General features: G+C 31.7%; 1 protein-coding gene across 2 annotated transcripts in view; it reads left to right on the top strand.

Annotated features, from left to right (window-relative positions):
• The window catches only part of DPYD (dihydropyrimidine dehydrogenase), a 1037477-nt gene that overhangs the window by 247862 nt on the left and 762226 nt on the right, over nucleotides 1-27389 (top strand). For both annotated transcript variants that reach the window (XM_074188237.1, XM_074188238.1), the window contains exon 4: nucleotides 10563-10650. In XM_074188237.1, coding sequence (XP_074044338.1) covers nucleotides 10563-10650 — 88 coding nt within the window. The remainder of the gene's footprint in view (nucleotides 1-10562; nucleotides 10651-27389) is intronic.

Below are 27389 nucleotides of genomic sequence, written 5' to 3'. Positions count from 1 at the left end.
AGGAGAAATACATTACATGAATGTGGAACAGCCTAATATAAGGCCCAGACATGGATGAAAGATGAAATAAAGTGTTTGAAAAGAAACCAAAAAGCTTGGCTGGACCAATGAGTTCTTGGAGGCAAAAACATTTATAAGGTTAGTAAGACTGGTTGGAGCTAGACTTTGAAGGGCTTTAAATTCCAGACTTATGCACTGAGGTAATAGTGAATAATCACATGATCAGCTTTATGCATTAGTAATACTACTTTGTCAGCAGTGTGAAAACGTATTGTTAACACTTAACCATTATGTTAACATTGTTAACCATATTGTTAACATACAACCTTTATGAATAAAGAATTGCAGATCTAGAGGTACAGAGCCTCAATATAGTATTCTGTTTATAAATACAGTTTTTGCTTTTCAAATATGCCATTTTAATGTAAATATCTATGGGTCCATCAATCATCCTTTTTCTCCTATAATTAAAGTTGATCCTTTGTTCTATTAACTTTATTAGTTACAATTAGTTCTAGGATATATTTAATACAGCCATCCATTATCCTTCATTGGAGCCTTTGGAAAATAATCCAGGTGATTTCAATGTACTGCAAATAAGATGTAAAGGAAGTAAATCATTCATTGATCATTTCTAATCAATTTAATTGTGAATGTCAAATGATATACACAAGTTTAGTGGCAGTTTATTTCCAAAAATAACATTATACCTTCTTTAAAAAAATATAACTTGAGTTTTAACCTCATAGATTACATATTACATTTATGAATTAACCTGATGTAATTTTTATTAGTGAATCAATTTAGCATAGAAATCTTAGTTCTGCATATGATAATATTGTTCTTATCAAAGGATGTAATGATTTTGAGGATTAAAACTATAAATGTGTAGATAATCCCATAAAGCAAAAAATAACTTTATAACTCAATAGGGAGTAATATGAATTGTTTTTCATTTTGTGTATTAATGGGATTCCTTTAAAATTTTTTAAATGTTTTTGTTACATTTCAGTTCCTTCCTCCTTCCCATTCTGCACTAAAGAAGGCTGACATTTGACAAAGATATGTGTGTGTGTGAGTGTGTATGAAAGAATCCATGTAATATATACCTGTGTGTGTATGTGTGTATATATATATATATATCAGTTATTTTTGTGGGGTAGATAGCATCTTTATTCATAAATCCTTTGCTGTCATTCACAGTTTCTCTTCAAGCAATATTGTTATTACTGTATATAAGGATCTCTTAGTTCTGCTCATTTTATGTTTCACTATTTGATGTAAGTCTTTTAATGTTTTTTGAAAGCCAACCTATTCCTCATTTCTTATAACACAATAGCACTCAATCATAATCATATACCACAATTTATTAAGCCATTTCCCAACTGATGGGCATCCTCTCAATTTCTAGTTCTTTACCACCTCAAAGAGAACCATTATAAGTATTTTAGCCCATATAAGTTCTTTTCCTTTTCTTCTGATTACCTTGATAAATAGACACAATAGTTGTGTATACACTGTGGGTACACACATTTTAATAACTTCATGCATAATTACAGATAGATCTCCTAAATAGTTGGGTCCATACACAGTCTCTTTAATAGTATAATATTTCCCAATTTTTTCACATTCCTTACAGAATATGTCATTGTCCCCATCAATCATTTTTGCCTATCTGATAGGCATGAGCTATTTCAAAGTTGTTTAATTTGCATTTCTCTATTCAGTAATGATTTAGAGCATTTTTTTTATTTAACTATATACAGCTTTGTTTTCTTCATCCAACTGAATTGAGAAGTTTATATGATCATAATTTTTTATCTAGAAGGAACTGGGAGGATCATCTAGGCAAGTTTCATCAACTTAATCCAATTGTTCTAATAAAATACCGCATTACTCTTATTAGGTATTAGAAAAGCAGAATGGAAAGTGATTTTTCTAGCAGCCAGGGCATGTCACAAGCTCTGTGTTCAGAGACCATGGGGTTAGGTTTCCATCAGTCAGGACAAATAGGGTTACAATGGGGAAGGAACTTTTCATTTTTGGATGTTTCTTCTTTTGTAAAAAATGAAATGACTAACCTAGATGAGGTTCCTTCCAGCTTGACAAATATGTTCTATTAAAATCTAAGTTAAAATTGCATATCTGACATTTGTTTAAAGTCATGAGCTCTCTAAATTTGTTTCCTCTTTGATAAAATGAAGAACTTGCCTAGATGCTCTCTCAGCTTCATTCTAGCTAAAAAACTACCAGCACCTAAACTTCTCTATCAACACTACTAAAAAGTCACACTTACATGGTTCCTTACAAATAAGCTTGTGACTTATAAATTTTACAGTTTCCATATAAAATCATTTTATCTTCACAACAATCCTATGAGGTAGGTGCTATTATTTCCATAATAGAAATGAAGAGACTGAGGCAAACAGAAGTTATTAAACTTGCCTGCTGTCAAATAGTAAATACTAAAGGCAAGTTTTGAATTTGGGAATTCTGATAGCTTCTTCAAAGCTCTATCCATTCTACCACCTAGTGATTGTGGGTATCAAAGTTGATTAAGAACAAAGACTGAATAAACCTCATTCTGATATGGATTGTCTGTGTGTGTGTGTGTGTGTGTGTGTGTGTATGTAAACTATACTTGACCACAACTTTTAGTATTTTTACTTTGTTAAAAGAAGAAAAAGAAAAAAAATAGAAGCATATGAATCATAATTACTTTCACAAGTTAACTTATTTGTATAATTTATTTATTTATTCTTTTGGTTTGAACCTTTGGTTATATCTATTTGCAGAAATCTCATTGTAGAAATTCCCTCCACAGATGTAATCTTGGAGAGTTGTTCAGGTGATTGAAAGTTTAATTGACTTGCTCACAGTAACATACATAGTAGGTGTCAAGAGGCAGGTCTGAACGCATGTCTTTCTGCTTCCAAGGCCAATTCTCTATTCACTAAACGGTGCTACCCCTCTTTCAACCTAAGCTTGAATATATTAATGTATTTTAATTTATTTACATAGTTTCATGTCATATCTCATTATTTGCTTTGTCTGAAAAGAGAAATGCAAAATGGAAAATAATAGGGAGAAGAGTATTTTCCTCATATGACACGCCCAACTAATATAAGCCACAATGATTTTATCTTTCATGAAGTCATAGCACTTATTATTTGTCAATTAATCATGTACTTAGTTCTGACAGCTTATGTTTTACATCTTCATTTATATATATACATACATATAGATATAGATATAAATGTATATGTATTAGAAAGAGACAGAGAAAGACACACACACACACACACACACACACACACAGAGAGAGAGAGAGAGAGAGAGACAGAGACAGAGACAGAGACCAAGACAGAGATTTGCTTTATTTCTCTGAGAATTCTAAAATCCTTGAAAGAAGGGAATGTGTCTTATAATTCCTTATATCCTACATAGGAGTTTTATATAATAAGCAAAATTGTATATTTAGAGCAAGAAGGAAACAGATATCATCCAGTCTAAGTTCCTCATTTTTCAGGTAAAGAAAGGTAGCTCAGATTATTTTAGCAACTTATCCAGGGTCAAACAGATATTAAATATCTAAGAAGAATTTGAATCCAAAACTTAGTGATGCCCCATAAATATACCTTTACTAGAGTAGATTTTTTTTTAAAAAATTTGAAGTTATAGAATACTTTGGCAGATATATAGATATGTAGACTTTGGTGAATTCTGTAGAATCCATCTCAGAAGAATTATTTTAAAAACAAAATAAATTACATCAGATAAAATAGAAACCAAAATATATTTTAAAACAAGCAGATAGGAGGGGTGTCTAGGTGGTGCAGTGGATAGAGTACTGGCCCTGGAGACAGGAGAACCTGAGTTCAAATCAGGCCTCAGACACTTAATAATCACCTAGCTGTGTGGCCTTGGGCAAGCCACTTAACCCCATTGCTTCGAAAAAACTAAAAAAAGATACAAGCAGACAAGGCAAAACCAAATTCCATTCCCATTGAATTGTTCCCTTCCTTTAAAGGTTGACTCTCTTTTCCATGAAATATTTTGTGAACCCCTTGGGATCTCTGTTAGCACTTTGTTGATGTTATTTCATGTGACAGTTCTCTGGGAGGGGAGTAGGACTAAATAGAGAAAATATTGGATTTGGAGTCAGGTGTCAAAAAATTTGACCTGGTGTCAAAAATTCTGGTTCTGTATATTGTGTACATTGTAAATTATTTTTAAGTTCTTTGAGTTTCAATTTCTTGATCTTTCCTATGGTGATAATAATATTAATTATAATAGTCTCAGATCAAATAAGATTTATATATAATATACTATGCATACATATAGATAATATGTGTATATATATATATATATATATATATATATATATATATATATACACACATTAAAGCTCTATATAAATTTTCTTCTAAACTCTGGGCAGATAAAATCCACAGTATTACCCTGATCTACCAGTCTAGTACTGTCAAATGGAAAATGAGGTTAAATCTATAAGTTTCTCTGTCTTTAAACACTTTTCCCATTAGTAGTGCAATGAGCCTTTACATATTTCTCATATCTGTTTTCTCCCTGGTTTTCCATTTTGTTCCTGTTTTGAATTTCTTTCTAGAAATTGCAGGAAGGTAGATTTGGAATCAGAAAGTCAGATTGTATTCTCAATCTAGATACCCTCTTCTAAAACTTTGTTCTTGATGAATGACAGCATAAAGCTTAATTTTAAAATTTACTTCTTAAAACTATCAGATCATGTCACAACAAAATCAAATCAGACAAACCAAATATACAGCAGACTTTGAGTCACATAATGCAAACAAGGGGTTTATTTATTATAAGAATATAACTGTTGCTCTGAGCTAGATGTTCAGTTTGAAAAGTTAGCTGTATTTATTAGTTAATTTTAGAAATGCCTCAAAAACTGGTGCAAGAAGTATCTGAAGAAATAACAATATTTTGAGATGATCAACTATGATGATCTCACCTTCCCTCAGCAGTGCAGTGGTCAAGAACAATCTGACAGAACTGTGATGGAAAATGCCATCCATATCCAGAGGAAAAACTATGTAGTCTGAGTTCAGACCAAAGCATATCAAGTTCACATTTTAAAATCTCTCTATGTTTTTCCCTCTTCTCATATTTTTCTCCTTTAGTTCTAATGCTTTTTTAACATGACTAATATGAATATAGGATTAACACAATTGTAAATATACAACCTATATCAAATTACTGCCATGAGGAAGGGAGGCTGGTAAAAAATGTGAAACTCAAAAACTTGCACAAAGATGAATGTGGAAAACTATCTTTCCATATAATTTGAAAGAAAATAAGATAAAATAAGCTAAAATTATATGAAGGGAATGCTTTGCCTACTGGAAAGATAATAATTGTTTCAAATGTTTTTATAAGGATTTGATATCTAAGATAAATGAAACTAATATGAATGCATGGGACTTTATGTGAATCTTTCAAAGATATAAGACACTATCCAAAACAGCATCTGAATATGGCTCAAGGATGTGGGGAAAAAACTGCTCTCAAAAGGAGTTGAAAACTATTTAGCAATCATTTGAAAAATTTGTCAAATTCCTTAGAAAAAGAGAACTGTAAATTAAAACACCTGAGGATTCATTTCTCACACAGCAAATTAGCAAAGAAGAATAAAAAGATGAGAATAATTTATTTCTGAGACAGACAAGCAATGACTTGGTGGTAATAGTGTGTTTGTCCAACTATTGTGGAAAACAATTTGGATTTATGCTGAATAATTAAAATGTCTTGACCTAGAAATTCTACTACTAAGACTATACCTGAAAGATTTGAATTTTTTTTTTAATTTTCTAAATACAGCAAATTATTTTAGCACCAATTTTTGGAGTACCAAAAAATTGGTTGCTCAACAATTGAAATACTAAACAATATATGGCACAGCATATAATGAAATATTATGATGAAAGTGTCATCTTTTGGCATTAAGAAGAATGATATATAACAAAGGATGAGTGTGATGAAGATAATTTTGGGAAACCTATTTGAACTGATGCAAAGTAAAACAAGAAGAACCAGCAAAATTATATATATATATATATATATATATATATGTATATATCTATTTACATATACAATGACTGTAACAATGTATAAAAATATAGCAATATAGAAATATAGAAATAAAACAATTGTTTGAAATCAAGAAGTGACAATATATTGAGAGCTATTTGGCTTAGGGTAAAGGTCAGAGCCAAATATGTGCTAAAATATATACGTAAAAGGAAACACTTGATTAGAGAACAATTCTAGGTTTTTAAAGGCTTACAATTGGAATAGAATCTTGTTTCATGTTATGAAACTATAGTAGTAGTCTTATGGACATCTGTGTTTAATTCAAATCTTCCCTAGGCTACCTATAGCACCTCTATGCTCATGCTCTATGATGTATTAAAACCATCGTATTGGTAATAATCTTATTTGTATCTTTTTAACTTGTAGCACCCAATAATTTCCCACTGTTGGATGTACAGTTTGGGGTGACATTATACCTACCTGGTGGGACCAGTGCTAGACTCAGAAGGGCGAAGTTGAGACCTTGCAAAGAAATGAGAAAATTTACTGGGAAAATATTTTAGTTTGTAGTGGGTGAGTTAGAAGTATAGTTGAATTAGAGATAAACTTGATGATTATAGATAACAGGGATAATGGAATGTGATCTATTATAGGATCAAAAATTATAAAAAAAATCTATTTAGAACTTGAAGGGATCCTAGAATATATGTAATCCAAATCCTGTTTTACAGATGAGGAAATAAATAGTTCCAGAGAAATCAAGCAATCTACCTAACTTCCATCCTCTAATTAGTTGATGACATTGTACTCCTTGAGGTCATGCCATAATCCCCCATCTTGAGGGGATTTTTTTTTTCTAGCTGTAAAAAGAGTGTATATAATAACAAGGTTGTTGTGAAGCCAAGATGACAGTCATGGGCACAAAAGGGACTTTTCAAAGTTAAATGTATTCCAAAAATGTTGTACATCATTATCGTTGCTGAAAATATTTGAAATTCACAGGGTCAATAGTGAGCAGGTTACCCATTTTATGTAATGGTTCTGTAGAGCTTGAGTCTTCTTTAAAATAGATTTGTGTGAAATTAGTAAATTTGGTTAGAATATTTTGCTGAATACAGTATTTTGGAGATATATATAATATATACATATACATATATACATACATATATATGTATATATCTTTGCCCCTGAGGGAGGAACCAATATGCCTGAAATATGTTTATTAGCTTTACCAAATGATGGCACTAAGCTTCAGTAAACTAGAGTACTTGTGATGTCAGGGAGGGTTATTGGTATTTGTAGTACCCTAGCTTGGCTACCATTTGATTTCTTTTAGACCAGGATAATTTCTTTCAGTGTTAATGCCTCTGACTAGCTTAAGGGAATTGAAGTGCAGACAAATAAAGGATGCTGCATTTACAAATCATTTAAGAATTAAACAACAGAATATTATTCTTTTTATTCAGATTGAAATTCAGGGATGTTAGTTTGTGGAGTAGCAAACTCTTATAACCAAAATTCAAAAAAACCTCTAAGTATTGTGGTAATTTACCAATTTTTTTTAAAAAAAAAATCCTTTCAGGGTAGCTAGGTCATGCAGTGGATAGAGCACCAGTTCTGGAGTCAGAAGGACCTGAGTTTAAATCTCATCCCAGGCACTTAATAATTCTCTAGTTGTGTGACCTTGGGCAAGTCATTTAACCCCACTGCCATAAATAAAAAAAATTAAAAGTTTAAAAAAAAATCCTCTCAGCATTTCTTCCCATGCTACCTAAAGAATGAACCATCACTCTCTTCATTATTCATAATTTAAAACAAATTATCACAATGGAATAAATTTGCTTAGTCACTCAAATTTATGGAAGGAAAAATATCCCTTTCTCTCTATATTCTTTTAGTGGTTCCTTTTTTATTAAAAAAATTACTATATTTCATATTTTATCACTGTAGAATAGGTCTTTCCCATTTTTAGCTGCTATTTTCCCCCCTCAAAAATAAATTGTTCTCTATTTAATACCTAACAGAACAAAATTATCCCTGAAAAAAACTTCAAATACTCTATATCTAAAAGTTAATGTATTGTATTTAATATAAATTTATTAGGTGTAATTGTTGGGGGATTAAAACTTCACTAGAAAGATATCAATATTGTTTTTGTCTCTTACAATTTTTTAAAAATAAAGTCCTAATAATAGAAAAAACTTTGAAAAAAGAAAAGGGAAACTGACATGAATGAAGGTGAAACGGGTGCAATATAATGCAACATATATAGGCAAATTGATGTAGAACAGTGGTTTACAATAATTGTTGGCAGATTCCTCTAAATATCGTGCCTAGGGTTTTTCCTAGTATCAATCATTTAAAGCAATTTAGGTAATCACATTCTGGCACACCTTTCTCCAATTTTATTTACACCACTTACCTACCTCATTGTAATGCAGTACCTTTTCTGCCTTGGTACAGTAGATGCACTCTGTAATATCTATTATGGCATGGTCAAAGGATAATTTATTGTCAAACAGAAAAATAGGTCAACACTAATGTCACTTGATGATCAACCCCCAAAGTTTAATAAAACATCTCGCCAGTATGCATTCCGGGGCAGTGGTTGGTATTTTATTAGGACTACCTGGCTAGAGCAGCAGTGTAATTACTGAGCTGTCAGAGTGATAAGTGGGACTAATGGCAGGCTGATGCACTTGAGTCTGCTGAATGCTTAGAGGATTGCAAGATGGTATTATTATAAGAGTCTGCCTCTTCTGGCATATTCATGGCACCAAAGGGGAAAAAGAAAGAATACTACAATGCAGGTTTGCATGGCCCTGCCTCATTAACATCTGACATTTCCAACAGCTGTTATTTGTGAACCAGCTCAATAATAAAAAGAGAATTATTTGGTAAAGGTACCTAACAAGTACAACTAAGAATCCTTGCATTATCAGTCCTGCCAAGTGAATCCTTCAATGGGTATTGAACTTAAGATTTCTCTGTATGAAGAACAGAATTGCATTATATATTAATTTGTATCATCTGCATTGGTTTAACATACAACTTCATTTAAAAAATTGCTACTTGCATGCTATAAAGACAAGAATAAGAAATTTATAAATATAGCAGATATAATGAATTCCAAAAAAGGGAAAAAAGAATGCCTTTTTTCCCTTTCCTGTGGGGGTAACACTCTTACAAGACATTTGTAAAACTCTGCAAAAATGGCTTTGAAGTAAATAGGAAACACTTGTGTGTAACTAGGGCATTAATCACTCCAACTTTTTAGCTGATGTCTGATTTTTTTCCTGAGCATATGGATAAGAGAAATTTCTTCCACAAATATTTTAATTCTTAGCCTTTTTTCAGATTATTGATATTATGAGTTATGGCAAACTGTGTATGTATTATGGAAAGGGGGATTCCCAGATAGTCAAAATAATTTTGTTGTCACAAAGTATGCTGCAAGATCTACTTTATTAAAACTCTTTTCAATCAGTAATTTTTTTTCTGCAAAGGACTACAACTACAGGGATGTATGAATTCATCCCTCCCAATAATAGATGCAAATCATACAATGGCATTTGGAGAAATAATAGGGGAGAGGTTTAATGACTACATTTCAGTGAGGACAATTGATTATGAAAAGGCTTTGGTTTTCATTGTGTAAAATTTAATTTAGAAAGAAGGCTAGAGGCACTAACCAGAGAAGAGAGATCAGATTTAAAAACAAGATGTTAATTAGGTATGGAAAAACTTGATTCACACAGTGGACCAAAATATACTAATCATAAATTAAAGGCTAGGAGATAATGATTGTTTTCATGATTTTTTGCTTATAAGATAGGCTAGTCACTTTTGTTAAGAAAGGTATAGAATTCCAAGTGAAATTCTAGAAGAATTCAGATCTTGTTACAGATGAGGCAGTGACATTTCGTCTTAGGACTCTACCTAGTGGTTTAAAGAAGTAATCATAAAATATGCATGTGTCTGGAGCTCATAGTTTAAGATAACATAGGGGTATGAAAAATAGACATAGGTGACAGAATTATAAATGAAAAATCACAGATGATTTTTACCTTTGTTAGCTTGAATGACAATATCAACTCCAGTGACTTTACCAAAATTAGTTATTTGAGTCTTTAAGCACTACTTGAAGAGCAATTAGGATTGAAAGGAGAATGCTGAAGTGAGGAGTACATTATAAACAGATGTGTTCTACCTATGTGTTATCTACAGGAAGAATGCTAAAAGATGGAAATATTCTTATTTATATGTATGTATATAGACAGACAGTTATAAATAAGACCGCCAATAGCTACAATTGCTACAAAACATGCCCCTAAAGAGTGTGTATATATTGACTCATATTATAGATTTAATTTGAAAGGGTGACGGTAAATGTAGAAAAGTAAATCTGGTCCTGTCACTTTTATATTGAAAATGATTTTGTTTTTTGCTACTGCATGTCTCCTTAACTCAATTATTTTGTTCCCTAGATGCTTGAAATGTGCAGATGCCCCTTGTCAGAAGAGCTGTCCAACTAATCTAGACATCAAATCATTTATCACCAGCATCGCGAACAAGGTAGACTCAGATTTAACCCTGGCAAATGAAAGTTGATAAAAGCATTTGATGGACTGTGATTTAAATGTGGTACTTCTTGCTTAAATGAAGCAAAATAAATTTTCAAATAGGTATCTGAAAAAAATGAGAATTGGTTTAGCAATTACACTTTTGCTAGTTATGAAGTCAGTAGGCATTGGATAAACAAGTTATCATGTTTGAGAGAGAGAGAGAGAGAGATTTTAAAATGTAGTTAAAATAGCATTTATTTGATGATTCAACATTGAATGATTGAAGATAATTAACACTTTAAAGTATATAGCTTTGTTTTAAAATTTTATTCATATTTAATCTTGACATATTGGTACCAAAAAACTGCTGCTCAATGCAGTAGGTTTCTTATTGAAACTGTTTCAACAGTGTGTATATCAATGGCAAAATATTGATAGAACTCATTATAGCAATACTTAGAAAAATATTCTTGGAAGTGAAAAGAAGAAAGGGAATTTGACTTAACATCTACCTCTCTAGCTTGTTGCTGTGAGGATCTAATGAAATATTTGCAAAATATTTATCACAGGGTCTAACTCCATAGTAGTCATTTCCCTGTTTGAGAAATGAGGAGCTCTACAGTGTGGAGTCCATTGTGATTCACTCATTTAGTAATGGATTTGTTGGATTGAGTAATGAAGAATTCTTAACTATGACTTTTCATTACAGATAAAAAATCCGAGGATACACTCCTCATTTGTAGAAATTTTAAATACCAATAAATACCAATAATGACACAATAAGTATCTTTTAATAGACATGTAAATATTAAAGTCTTTATTCAGTATAAATCATTTAAAATACAATGGAATAAAAAATCTATTAGCACCTACTATGTACCTTGTAAAAGGCAAATATGTTAAGGCACATTAAGAATAAAAGATAAAAACAAGAAATGTATTCAACTTTATGATCTTAAAATAGTGTTACCATTTATTCATGTTTGCTGGAAATGTCATTGTGTAGGCATGTTCTATATGGTTCTTCAATTTAATCAAATATCACAATGTGAGAAAGTGAAAACATTGGCTAAAGGCCAAAATTAGGCAAATTTATGGCTTTTTAAAATAGTGAAGTTGCCAGAAAATGTTTAAAGAAAAATGGTCAGAGGTTGAATTCAGTGTTTTACCTGAAACTGTAAATATTGTGATGCGCATAACACCAAGTTGAGAAGACACTACTGTGCAGTTGTCAGATATTAATTGATAAGTGAAAGAAGACTTCTATCTCTGTTGTAGCGATTCAGTATTTCCATGAAAATACATGAAAAAGAAACAAGATTAACTCTTGCTTTACTATTCAGTTTAATATCAAACATTAGGTTAGTTATACTAGAAATAGGATCCTTAGAGAAAAAGCATGTGACAATGCAATGGTCATTGCTTCTGGGTTCAGAGAGTATTGGTTCAAAGACTTCATATGGCACTATTTCTATGATTCTGGGTATGTTTATCTTTCTTAAATCTCAGTTTTCTCACCTATAAAATGAATACACTAAACTAAGACATCTTCTGAGATCCTTTTTAGTTCTGAATTTATTATCTTCTTTGTGAAAAGATTGTACAAAAAAACAGAGACATAGTCACCCTTTGAAATTTTTGAAATGTCTAAATATATTCAAGCTCATTTCTATTTTAGCATAACATTTTTTTCATTAATCTTGTCCACATTTTCTCACTATCTAGATTGTAACACTATACTTGGTTATTCATTTAAACAGGTTTCCTTATAAATACAGGAAATTTAGAGATGGACATATTGCAAATATATTCTTTTGTCAGGTATTTAAGGGAGTCTATTGAAAGTACTATGTTTTGTTGAAAAACTACTGTAGCAATCATAAAAGGTCAAGGATTCTTGTTCTTGAAAGCCTGCGGCTTTTTAGATATTTACAGTCTGTGTACAATGTAGGCTGTTCCATATTGCTCTGCCAGTGGACCTCAACTCAGGAGGGGGGTTCTTTCTAGGTTGAGAGGGTAATTGAATCGCCAGGCTCAATGAGCCTTGGGCCTCTTTGAGAAAAGGATGTCACTTGAGCTGTATTGTGTTAGGCTCCTGTGATTCAGGAGAGTTTAGACCAATACTTCCATTCTTTCTTTTCTTACAAACTGGATTACAGCTCTAGTTCCAAAGGTACAATCTATTCCTTTGTACTTCCTCAGTCAGTTTTTCTCTGTTTCGCATGGACTAGCTGTTGTTTGCAATTGTATCTCTCAATTGGAAATACACGTTTAGATTCATCAAACTGTGAATATCAGGGCATGTTTCTATACTTTTTTTCCTTCTTTAAAAAATACCTAACTTTATATGAGAACTCATATAGTTTGTTTATAAATAGAAGTAAACACATTTAAAAAAGAAAGCCATTATTAAACTTGAATATTTAAAATAATAAATTTCTTTTGAAAAGTTTTTTTCCTGATTTTGAAACATTTCTCCCAAATGTAAAACTTCTGGACTCCAAATCAATATTTTTGGGACACATATAGACTATGCATAGTGGTTTTATTGTCAACATGTCAATTGGTTATATTCTTTTATATTTTTTTTTTCTATAAAATGAACATGGATACATCTGGGAGGGTGACTCTATTCTAAGGCCATTAGACAAAATCTTATATCCAGATTCATACCCTGACTGCAAGCTAAGTCCTGGTACCACATGGTTGCATAATCTTGGGTTTTAACTTCAAGTTTATGGGAGAAATTTTGTTGAGTGACCTATGTATATTTTTGCCCAGAGTAAAGAAGTCTTGATAGAGGGAATATAATTATCATCAGCTAGTCTGCAAACATTTATTCATCTCTCACTATATGCTAGACAATCTTTAAATCCATAAAGAGCAGAAGCATGTTATTACTCTTATGGAAGATTTGGGACAATACAAAGAAAAAAATTCATTTACAATTATAGTTGTCAATAAATGAACTTGATTAACTTAGATGCATACCTTCATGCTACTTCATATAAAGATATAAACCCCATAGCTCAAAGGAGTTTTTCCTCACTAATGGGTATAGTTCTAGACATATGGGGACTTGGTTCAGGGGACTGTGGTTCAGTCTTAGGGGGTCCTGACTTTTTTGAGAATTCTTCTGGAATTTGATGGTTTGTTATAACTCCATCCTGGAACACTGATGGGGATTTTAAAAAGCTTTTAAAGCTTAGATTTAGCTTTTGTCTCAAGCTTCCCCAAAAGGAATTAGCAAAGTTTTTTTAGAAATATATTTGATGTCAAAATAGATTGACAATTATTAAAAGACATGTTTAAAGTACAAAAGACTCATTAGTGTACACTAGCAAATTTTGAAACATTAAATTTTAAAACAAGACACCTATTATAGATTTCCATGTGATTGATTGAACTTAAAACCTTAAAAATTAGTTTTTAAGATTACTGAACTGGCATTTTGATTTGACATTATTTATGAACTATCCAAGACACTTAATTGAGGTCTGTATCTTCTGACAACCAATCCTGCTTATGGTTTAAGTTCATCCACATGGAGGTAGTCATCTAATCTGAACAGTTGTTTAGAAGTTACTGTCGACATTCATGAGGGAGAGACCTGAGTTAGAAACACACACATATCAAGACTGTTGTTCATTTATCTGGATTCAAGGAAAGTACAAAACAAAAGAGGGTCCCAAAAATTTGAGGCTTAGTCTTATTTAGACAGTATATATATTCTCATTGTTATATATAAGTAGATGTCATAGCTCCTGAGGGAGGAGAGGGAAGAAATAATTCTCAACCCTGTTCAAAGTTCAAGGGATATAGTAATAGGCAATATGTTCAAAAGACAAGAATAGAGAGACTGTGAGGGATCTGATACATTCCATCTATTTATTTATTTATTTATCTATCTATCTATTTATTTATTTGTTTGTTTGTTTGTGTGTGTGTGTTTATTTATTCATCCATCCATCCATTCATTCATTTATTCATACAGTTAATTCCTTGTAAAGTCTACTGGTTGGGTCATCATTCTTAACTGAATGATGTAATAATGCAATGTAATGTATGTAATAATGACCACCTGTCCCCTTATCAAGGAGACTAAGGTGCCCCTAAATGTTGCTTCATCACAGCAAAGTGCAAGTCCATAGGAACCTTTGGGATTGTTGTGGAATTCCAAAACTTAAATGTTTCATTACAGCTCCTGAAGTAGCCACTTGTCAGAGAAGTTGGATGAGAGCTCACTTGTTTTCACCCATTATAATGCATATATGCATCTACAAATACATACATTCACACAGCCCCATCATATAATATTCTACTTAATGTAGGCAATATAAATCAAAACAAATTAAAGAATGTAAATCACATGATAATAGAATTGTAGAGTCATAAAATATTTGAGTTGGATAGGAATATTAGAAAATATAAATTATATGTTTAAATTTGTACGTGGATTAGGTATATATTAAGATAAAAATGTTATGCTCAAAACTAATAAAGTGTTATAATTAGGAAAGGCTTCATGAAGATATTTGAAGTAAGTTTGAAGAGATTTCAGGAAGAAGGGAAGTAAGGAACCCTAAATCCTGTTAATATTATGAATCAAAATAACACAGGAAAGTATTTCATTTTTGTAGAGAATAATGCATTTTGAGTCAGACCTCAGCATATATGACGGAGTTTTGTTTCTGGCAAAGTGGGGTCAGACTTGAAAGATTTTAGATATTAGTGACTATCTTTTGAAAGTTTATTGTTATTAAGTAGGGAGAGACACTGATCAAAAACTAATATGTTGTTGATATATGAGTTATTTGAAAGTTACTTCTCTGGCCTGCATAATCAATTCTGATGATATGATTTGGTGAGTATGTATTTCCTTTTGGGCTGTTCAGGTATCATATGATATGTGGAGTTCATATTTCAATTTATGAGACATTTAAAAAATTATTTCACCTTTTTTTTACTAACAAGTATTTATTTCCTCTTCCTCTAATTCCCATTCTCCATAATAAAGAATGAAAGATGAAAAAGATCATTCTTGTAAGAAAAAATGAATAGTCAAGTTAAATTCTGGCATTGGCCATATCTAAAAATGTCTATCCCATGTACTGTGAGTCCATCACTTTCAGGAGTTGGTGGATTTCTCCCTTTAAACACTTCCTGTTCATATCCTTTGACCATTAATCAATAGGGGAATGATTTTTATTTTCATAAATTTGAAGCAGTTCCTCATATATCTTAGAAATGAGATTTTTATGAGAGAAATTTAATGTAAACATTTTCCTCCATCCCAGCCCCCACTTAAACTCCTTCCTTTCTAATATTAGCTATATTAGTGTTGTTGAAGAATTTTTCTTTAAATTTTGAGTGATATCATTATTCATTATGTATCTTGGCTCTGCTTACTTCACTCTGCATCATTTCATGTAGTTCTTTCCTTGCTCCTCTGTATTCATCCCATTCATAATTTCTTATAATACAACAGTATTCCATTACAGTCATGGACTGCAGTTTAGTCATTTCCTATTTGATAAGTATCTACTCTGTCTTCAATTCTCCGCTACTACAAAAGGTGTTGCAATAAATAATTTGGTTTGCATGGGGACCTTCTTCTTATCAATGGTTTCCTTGAGGTATAAGCCTAATAACAGAAACTCTGAGTCAGAGTATGGAGATTTTAGTATCTTAAATTGAAGAACTCCACATTGCTTTTCTAAATGGTTGTACTGATTCACAGATCTATGAACAATGTATGTGTGTGTGTGTGCCTAACTACTCACAACTGTTGCAAAATTGACTATTCCCGTCTTTTGTCATTTTTGCCAATTTACAGAAAAAAGAGGAAACCTTAGGATTATTTTGATTTCCATTTTTATTACTATTGATTTAAATTTGTTAGAAGTTTGCAGTTCTCCTGAAAACTATTTAATATATCATTTGATGACTTATCTATTAAGAAATGATTTTTGATGTAAAGTTATATTTTCATATAATATATATAGTAGTATATAAAAGCCAATTCCTAATAATATTTGGTATTTATCAGTTTTATGCTTTATATATTGTAGCATCATATATTACATATACATTATATCAAAAGTCATTCCCAAATAATAGTATATCAGAAGCTATTCCTGACAGATATGTAATTAAACTAATATATTATAAAATATTTATTTTATATATGAAACTTCTATCAGAGAGATTTGACACAAACATTATTTTAAGAAGTACTATAGCAGTTTATTTAATCTTTTTCCTGTCTCTAATATATAATTGCATTGTTTTGTCATTGTTAAAATTTGTTTTGTTTTTTAATCAATGAAGTCATCAAATATTTATTACATTTTATGCTAGGCATTATGCAAAGAATTGAAGATAAAAATGGTTAAAAGAAAAGAAAAAGCTGTACAAATTATAAACACACACATACACATACATATATATATATTTATATTTATATACTCATATACATGTATTTATGCAAGCTTGTGTGTATGTGTATAAAAGGCACCAATATTTTGGGGGGGTTAGGAAAGGCTTTTTTTACAAAGGTGGAATTTTGGTGAAAACTGATAAAAAGCTGTGGAAAACAAGATGTAAAAATTAGGATGAAGAGATTTCTAGTTATGGGAAATAGTCAGTGAAAATTCATATACTTTTTATACATGTGGGCACTTGTCTGTAATCCTTGTTACCTGGAAAGTGAGTCTGGTGAATCTCTTGACTTAACATTCTTGAGTTTTAGGAGGCTAATGCTAATCAGTTGTTGAACTGTATTCATCATTAATATGGATAACCCATGAGAATGAAAGATGACCTTACCAGGCTGAATGGGGTGAATGACTTCAGTTTGGAAAATAAAGCATCACAATGCTATAGGATCATGAGCAGCCCTTGCACTTCTTGCCTGGGAGACCCAATCTTAAAAATAAATGCATGGAGTTTCAAAATGTCAATGTCTTGTGAGAGATACAGTAGGGAGGCCCGTCTCACTATATTAGAGTATCTGGGAGGTAATAAAGTATAAATAGATAGGAAAGGTAGCAAGGAAATAAGTTGTAAAGGAGTTTTAAAATATAAAACACTTTATATTTTATTCTAGAGGTAATGGAGAACCAAATATAGGAGGTTTGGTTTTTTTTGAGTAAGGGAGTAACATGGTTGGAACTGTGCTTTAGGACGATCATTTTGGAAACAAAATAGTGGGTGAACTGGCATGGAAAGAGGCTTTTGACAGCTAGACTAACTATCAGACTATTGCAATGTTCAAGATAGGAGAGATTTGAAGCAAGAAAACTAAACAAAAAACTAAAAACAGTCTAGGCATCAGGTCATAAGAACCCGAAACATGGTGGTAGAGATGTCAAAGGAGAGATGGTCTGTATTTTTGGTCTGTTTTACCACTCATTCCATAAACAATTGAGAGCTTTATGATTCCATAAGCAGTTGAGAGCACTAGATTAAGGTGCTCTTTGCTAGTTATTCCTATAATGGAGAGTTTGCTTCCTTGTCCTATCCCACATCATTTCTAGTTGATATCTAAAATAAAACTCAATATGTAAAGAATGACTCTTGTTGCTTCATTGTTTTATGTGCAAATAGAAAGCCATCTTAGAGTAATATAAGCTTTTGTTCTCTGCATTTTTCCTGAACCATTTCTGTCTCTGTACCAAAGTGCTCATTCTTTTGCCTTATTAAAATATTTCTATTCAGTGGGTCTTTATTGATATTCTCCAATAATTTCTTTTTATGTTTCAGCAATGAATAATTTGTTAATTGAAAGATAACATTTCATATATATTTCTTAGATTATATTTATATAGATTATGATAAATAAGCAATCATAGTACAGAGAAGTAGTGATTAAAGTAAAAAAATACACAAATGTAAATTTATTACCATAATTATTTATTGATTTGTTGATTATTATTCCTTGAAAGCAAGTGATAGCCAGTATTCAAATTATTAGATTTTATATATTTTCTATGGTGTTTCCAAGCTAACCAGATAAGTTTCACAAGTCATTATAAACCACAAAGAACTATAATCTTTATTTTCTTTATTTTCCTCAAAATTATCATAATAATAACTTTTGAAGTTAAATTCTATTTATAGTGATTCATTTTTGTCTCTAAGTTGTAATATTAATAATCTTCACTTACAATCGGACAATTAATAATGGCCTTTTCTGTTTTGTTTCTAATTCTCTCAAGGGATTCCAAGGAAGTTAAGCATTTCATCTAACCCCAATCTAACCCTCCCCCAACAAAGAATTTAGATAAAACAAACTGCGAACAAAGAATTAGTATTATTACTGAGGCAGCATCTTATAGCAGAAAGTGCAGTGGATTTGAGTCTGAAGAAATAAATTCTTATCTTGGCTTTCACACTTATTTTCCATAAAATCTCAGACAAGTCATCTCATCTTATTACCCTCAGTTTCCCTTTCTATAAAATGAAATTATTGGCATAAAATGAAATGTTTAGTCTAAGGAGTGCTCTGTCTATAATCTGTTAATATAAAGATTTCTACTAGAAAGCAAAGCTAATATTCAATAGATTTTTAAAAGTAACAGTAATCTATTTCAGAGAGATACACAGGAATAAAATCACAGAGTTTTAAAATATTTTTGAATTTAAATTGTAAAAAATACATACATATTTATATATATGTATAGACAAACATATATGTATATCCTCTAAAACATGTGGTTACTTAAAACTACATTATTTACAACAAAATTTATAAGGCACAGAAAATACTTAATTAAAACACATACTTAAAATGGGATAACTATAATGAATGAAAATTCTTTTATTAATTTCAATGGAGTATGGATGGAACATTAATCATTAAACCATAAGATATTATAAAATAGCATCTTTAATGCAATGATTGGATTTCGAGAACCAACATATTCAAGGAAAAATAAGTGTCAATTTCATCTTTAAGAAATATAGACTGCTTTCTAAAAACAATTAAATCAGAAAGTTGGCAACTGTTCATTTATTAATTGCAAGAAATTCCTTTTTTTTAAAAAAAGTAGTGATGGGTTTAAATTAAGGTACTTGAAACAGTTTCCTTTTTGAAGTATATATTTGCAACCTGGGTAATGGAATGGCTGACAGCTGTTTTTTTCCACAGTATAATTACAAACCATACTCAATAGAATGACACTTTGTCAATTAAGGAGCCTTTTATTTCCTTGTCCATGAAGAGCAAAGCTACAGGGAAAGATATTTCTTATATTCTTTCCCATAAAAGATACAATAACATCAGTGTACAATATTTCTTTAATGATATAAGCAAAGTTACAGGAAATAATTTTGCCTATGTTACCCCCAAATCCATAGGGGTTACTTATGATCTCTGAACAAAAGTCACCAGTTTGTTTCCACCTTTCCTTTTTTAGGTAATTTCTATTTGGATGAAAATATTTTAGAATTGTTTTTTTCCTTAATTCTTTCACAGCTGTGGTATTAAATCCTCTACTGTTAGATCCTTGGAAACAATTGAACATTTCTTTAAAGACTTTTTTTTTTCTTTTTATCCCATTATTAATAGAAAATTTTCTTCCTGAGTATTTTTTTTCCTTGAACTAAACATTTCCCTGGTTTGGGAGGAATAAAAGCACAGATATTAGCATTGTTTAAAAGTTTATCTGCAGTGAGATTATATTCAACCACCAATATTAAAACTTTCCTATTTTAGGCAATTTAGAATATATTTCTACCCATCCCTGGATAAAAATCTAGTAGCATTTATAAATCAGCTTCCTCACTGACTGAGCTATCTTCAACCAGTAGAAAAACCTCTGTAGTCAATAAAAGGGTATTTATAATATAATAGACACCTAATATCCTGAACTTGCTAGCTATCCCTGTTTTTCTTTTATTTTTCATTTGAAACAGAATCAATCACTCACATTCCGGTACCTTTAAGAAAGGATTAAAGTCATGATCTCAGTCTGTGTAATAGCCAGAATGATGATGAGAACTGAAAGGAGCCCTGAGCCTTTTTTATGACACAACCTAGGATTTTCTTTGGTTCTGCTAGTACCAATCCACTCACATGTTCCAGTAGGGTTTTGCACCTTTATTTGCAAGAAAATTGCAATGCTTACAAGTGATTCCTTTGCCCGCTCAGATCTGATCAGTGATGCCGCTTTAAGTATTTTTCCCCTGTTCTCTCCAAAAACCAATGCAGTTTTTATTGATATTTTGATGTAAAAAAACCACAAAATAGCCTACCTGGTTGGATTACATCCTCTCAGTGGAAGAACCAAGGGAAGTTATTTTACACAGTTATATCCAAACACTAATTTCCTTGAGAAATAATCCACAGTATCTTATTTTTATCACTTCATGCATCTATGAAGAGCCCTATTGCTTGGTGGTGCTATAACCCCTTAGAAATGACCAAATTATACTCCTGCAAATTCTTATAAAAAATCCATTACATTTTAGATTCTTCTGTGGGATAAGGAAGAATTTTTTTTTAACTTCACATCAGATCATCACATTATGCTTTTTAAATTGGTACTTCACAATCTGGGAAACAGTTTATTTTGTCTGCATTTAAAGAATTCATGCTTATTTTTGCTATTCAAAAGCAAAATAGCAGCCCTTCATTGAGAACCTTGCATTACAGTATCTTGGATGCTTAGAGCATGCATTCTATAGTATAGACATGGTACCTGCTAGCAAAAATAAAAATCTAGTAAGAGAAAATTGAAGGGTGTGGATTTGATATACTTTAAGCTTCTTTATGGATCTAAATTAAATATACTGAAATAGTATTAGATCCATCAACAATTATTTATTAAGTAACCAAACACTAATTATTATGCTACTTCTAGGGATCCAAAGGCAAAGACAGAACAGTATTTACCCTTATGGAACTTACATTTTAACATGACAAACACATATGTATATTCAGATATTTTTTAAGAGATACAAATTATTTGGTGCAACAAATAATTATTAAATACCTACCAGGTACAGGTACTGTGCTAGTTCTAAAGATACGAAATCAAAATTGAAAATTGTCCTTGTCTTCAAAGAGCTTAGGTTATTAGGAAAATCATGAGTAAGTATAAAACTGCTCACTTGTTTGTTTCATTTTTTTTAAGAACAAAGACACTATTTCCCCTCCTTATCCTCCATTTTGGGAAAAAATAATCTACTCATTACTGAAGTAAATTGTGGTTGAGACCTGTTGTGAGTGAGTTCTTTCAACTTGCCTCACTTTACCTTTGTAGTCTCATTCCAGTATACAACTACTCCTCTGACTTGATAATAAGACAATATAGGACACTGAGCAGATCTGTCACTATATATAAAGGGAAAAGATGAAAAAAATACTGTTGTTGCTTCATTAACTGGCTAGCATACTATCTTTTTTTATGGATAACAAAACAAGTAGATGAGGGGAATACTGTGGATAAATTTTACTTATATTTTAGGAAAGTTTTTGGTAGAGTATCACATACTCCCTACTGTTCTAGTGCTAGCTTTATGAAAATTTGATAAGAATACTATCATAAGGATTCAAAACTGGTTAGATGGAACGCCTCCTAAAACTGAATGGTTCAGTATCAATCTTGAAGCAAGTCACTAATGGAGTACTGAAGATATCACTCTCTTCTCTGTGCTGTTTAACATTTTTTAATCAATAATTTGAAAAAAGATGCAGTTGGTATCCTTATCAAATTACTAGGTGACCCAAAGGGGAGATAATAGCTATTCCACTGGAAGCAAAATGATCGTGACAAGATATAACAGGGGTTCTTAGCACAGGATTTGACAAAATATGAATAATCATGTTTGTATACCCTAGAAGATATAAGGCCACATTAGTGATAAATTTCAGGTGGTTTATAAACTTAGATGAAAAAAAAATTGCGTCTTTAGTTTTACTGAACTGCAATTTAAATTTATCATTTCTTTATTCCTTTATTTATTTATCATTTCTTTATTTCTTTATTATTTAGAAACTGTTCATTAACAGTTTGGATCATCTACCAATTTGACAGTAATATTTCAGAAATTGGACAATTTTGATCTTCTTTATTTTTTTTCCATTTTAGACAATATCTGGAAGTCTTCATTAGGTTTTGGGTACTGTACAAACTGGGAACTGCCCAGATGAGGACAACCAAGATCATGAGGGACATAGAATCCATATCCTGTGAGCTTCAGTTGAAGAAACTGGAAATGTTTAACAAAGAAAACAAGTTTGGGTGCATGAGAAAGTGCAGAGTAGATGTCTTCAAATATTAAAAAGGGCTGTCATGTGGATGAGGGATGAGATTTGTTCTGTTCAGTTTAGCAAAAATTGGAAGCAGTCTTTACAATGATAGCTGCTTAAAAGATAAAAGTCTTGAAAGATGGTGGGTTCCTCCTTCCCTTAAGCATTTCAGTGGAGATGGAATGGCTGCTTATCAGATATTAGGTGTGGTTTTCAGGTATGTTATATTAGGACTTCTTTTCTTGCATTGATTAGATAAGAAATCCCCTAAAGTCCCTTTCCAACATTAAAATTCTTTGATTATGTGATTTTACCTTTGTTTTCCTAACACCAAAAATAGTTCTTAGTACATGGTAAACACCTAAAATGCTCTTGATTTTAACTGAATAAATACAAAGTAGATCTAGGGTATTCTGAAATGGGGGACTGATTAAAAAAATTCCATGAGGCAAAGGAAGATCAGGAAAGGCCTCCTGTCAAGTGCTAGGAGGTGAGCCATGAATATGACCTGATATTCCCAGACATTATGGAGAGGCTATAAAATATTTAATGATATTACAAAAATCAAATGAGCAAAAACAGACATGTAATCTCTCATTGATCTATGTAATATTCTCAAAAAGTATAAGTTGCAGAGGAGGTGCCACCATGTATTGAAAGAGGGAGTTTCCAAATTCAGGACTTCTCTGAGATAATAGATGGAATGCCTATCTTATCCTACCCTATCCTATCTATAAAACTATTCTATTCACAATAAAAATTAATCATTATATTTCACAGGTAGAGACAAATAGTGTGATTCTGTGTACCAACAATAATTAATTAATTAATAATAATTAATTTCAGAGTTTTCTCCTAGTACAACCTATCTAGCACTATGTGGCCAAATTTAAAATTGAATATTGAATGATATTTTAGTAGGTAATAATAAATTGATATCACTGGATCTTTTTGAATTCATTAGCAAAGAAAATTGGCTCAGGAATTAAAATCTTAGAATAGGGAGAGATAGTAATTGTTATTAACATAAAGTACTAAATTGAATAATGAATCAATAAATACTAATTAAAATACTTATATTTTCCAGACTCTAGAAGGGAAAATGAGAAATAGTTCCTCATTCATGAACTAGATATAGTTATGTTCTAATGGGTGAAATTAGATACATACAGACATGCATCCATGCCTGCGTGTACACACATATGTATGTATACAGAGTAGATTTTTCATTATCAGTTATTAGATTAAAGACTTAGGGATGATGTCAAGAGCCTTTGAGATGAAGAGAAAAGGGAAGAGGGAACACATGACTGATATAAATTTTCTTCGTAAAATAAGAATCGATCTCAGCTTAAAGGGTGAGAACTTGGGGAAACGTCAGATATAAGGAGAAAAGAAAATATTTGAATCTTCTCTGAGAGGATTGGGATAGGGGAACAAGTGGAAAAAGTAAAAGAATGAAATAAAGTCACAGATTCAATTATATAAATTTTATATTTATAATTATATAAATGATATAAGGTATATATTTTACATAATTTATCTTTGTATTAGGTTTAATTATGTGTTTGCATATTAATAGGAACTGGTTTTAAGGATAGCAGGTGAGGAATAGTGACAGAATATGGGTATATTCATAATTTGGGTTTTGAAAAGCATGAGTAATGATAAGATAAGGAAGAAAGCTACTTTAGTACACATTGAAGATTTGAAATTTTTAATTTTCTGTATTTCCCCATGTATATGAGGCACCCTTTTTTCCAGAAATTTGGGATCTAAAAACTGGGAGCATCTTATACAGTGGCTGTAGATTTTTTTTTTTACTTGAATTTCCTGCTTTTTCGTGCTTGTTGTCTTTGTGCTCATTGTTTCACATTTGTTACCAAGTTTGTTACATTGTGCCCAAAATGGCTCAGAAAAGATTTTCATACAGTGTTAAATTCAAGTTCAAAGTGATCCAGTTTGCAAAAGTGAATGGAAATTGAGTTGCTGAACATTAGTTTGATCCTCCTCCAACTGAGAAAAAAATCTGAGACTGGCCATGGGGAAGATGAAACCCAACTGAAAATACCCCATGAGAGGCAAGTCAGCCAAATGACCTGAGTTAGAGAGGGAATTGAAGATATGGATCGAAGAGCAAAGGACACGTAGAATTCCTGTGTTCATAAAGATGGTTCATCAGGAGGCCCAAAGAATTGCTGATGAAAAAGAAGTGACTGATAAAGGAGACACAGCTGATGCTTCAGGTTCATGAAATGGAATGGACTAAGCATGCGTCCACACACCAGACTTGACTAGGGAGCTTGTGGTCAACCCCCCCAAAAAAAGCACAGGCAGGAGAGCATTCAGAGCCTCTCCTAAGAAAGTGATTCATCATCAAACACAGATGGGGATGAGCTAAAGGATGGGAGTTTTGTATGAATTTTATGATGAATAAAACTTGCATTTAATAACTTCATGTAATACATTAAAAAAATTCAGGCCCCCAAATTAAGTTGTGTCTCATACATGTGAGTTTCTTGTACATGGAGAAATATGGTGCAGTGTTGCTATTGATCAAGGAGGACAGTGAAGTCAGAGCAGAGATAATGACAGAATGAATAGTTCAGTAGAAGAATTGGAGAGCATGATCATATGAAGAATTGCTTTAGGAAGCATAGGAAAACATAAGGAGAGAACAGATGATGGTTTTAATTTGATGCAAAAATATCAGTTCTTTTTTCATTGACATGAAACACTTGTGAATGATAATGATTTTTAGGGTGTGATCCATGTGGGACAAGGGATATAGGTTTAATGGCCTCTACCTTTAGTTGTAGATCATGGGATTTATAGAGAGTAGGGAACTGGGAGACCAGGGGTTTGAAGAATCATTAATATGTCTGTCTATCGAAATCCCTTAGCATAGATTGAGCAGTTTTTGAGAAGAGTAAATGCAATAGATAACTGATCCCATTTGAAAAGCTGAAGAATGACCAGGGTAATAGACATCAGCCTCTGTGATCTAAATTGATTAATACAATTTTATACCATAAACTTCTAAAGAGGAGTGGTCGTTGAACAATTGTCATTTAGAGAATCTGGAAGTGGAAGTAGGGAACCTGAATATTCTGAATTCCCCTCAAGGACAATTGTGACAGTTGAGCTATTGCTGAAAGAATGACTAGAGGTACAGTATCATCTGGGATAAGCTATTTCTCTGAGTGCCAGGAAATAGAAGGAACATAGGTAGAAGAGGCTGTAAATGAAAGTAAATTTGTTAGTTATGAAATGTGGTATTTGACTGGAAACTTGGAAAAATAGTTTAAGAACTATGAAGATAATAAATAATATGGGGATGCGGAAGGAGAAATAGTATTGGATTGCTCCTAGGTATCTGGTGTTTTAGTAGCACTAGGATTTAAGCATAATAGGCGATCAAATAAGCTAGTCATAGTAGACAATTGTGAAAGTAGGTCCCTTAAGTGATTAGAAGATTAGAAATCTCATTTTTCCTTGACTCTACTGAGGTTCTCAATGTCACTGCTCTGTGGTTTTTAGTGTGTTTGAGGGGGGGGAAGAGTTCTGCCTAGAGGGAGACATGATTAGGGTAAGAGTCTCCCCTATTTTCTTAGATAAAAGAGAGGAATATAGTATTAATTTTTAAGCAAAAATCTATTATATTCTGTCTCAATAAGCAAGTGTGTTTGTGTGTATGTGTGTGTGTGTGTGTGTTGTGTGTGTGAGTTATCACTTCTTCAACTGTGTTCCTTTTGAAAAACCTTAATAGCTTAGAAACTTAAGAAAACATTTTAAAAGCCTTGGTAAGCTTCCTTCCATAGGGAAGTGGTAGAAGTTATTAAAATTACTTCAGTTACTATGTTATATTCTGTATTGTTCTTGGCGTTTAAAAATACTTTACTAGCAAGTTGTTTTCTGTGCATGTAGCTGAATAGACCAATCAAGAAATAATTCTTTCTAAGTTATAGATGTTTGAAGATTATTATTTAAGTAATTTATGTAACAAGACTCCTTTCAGAAGCGTTTATCAAGAAGAATAAAAATCCCATCCCTTAGAACTGTATGCTAAACTGGTTTATGGACTACAGTATTTTGCTAGTCATTGTTGAAGGTTGTGTCAGTAAATCTTTAAAACATGTTTTCATTGCTATCTTGTTTGAGATTTTGCTATCGAAGCCCACTGTACAAGTTATTTGAGCATGATTCTTTCTAGCATTCATTAATTCAATCATACAATAAATCATTATATATATATATGTATATTTATTTATCGAGAGTCTAATATGTTTGAAGCACTTTGAGTCAATTCTGTGTGGTTTGCAAAGAAGTAAAAAGCACAGTGACAGCTTTCAAGGACTTTACAGTCTCACTGGGGAAATGATATGGAAACAGGTAAAATAGTTAACAATAACAAAAGCAAAAGTAATTATATGGAAGGTATGAAGCTGTCTGTATGTCAATTATAGCAAAATCAAACAAATATGAATGAATGA

This window comes from Macrotis lagotis, chromosome 5, assembly GCF_037893015.1.
Source record: "Macrotis lagotis isolate mMagLag1 chromosome 5, bilby.v1.9.chrom.fasta, whole genome shotgun sequence".
In the NCBI taxonomy this organism is placed as follows: Eukaryota; Metazoa; Chordata; class Mammalia; order Peramelemorphia; family Peramelidae; genus Macrotis; species Macrotis lagotis.
The sequence above is the reverse complement of the archived record's forward strand: the minus strand, read 5'-3'. Positions and strand labels throughout refer to the sequence as shown.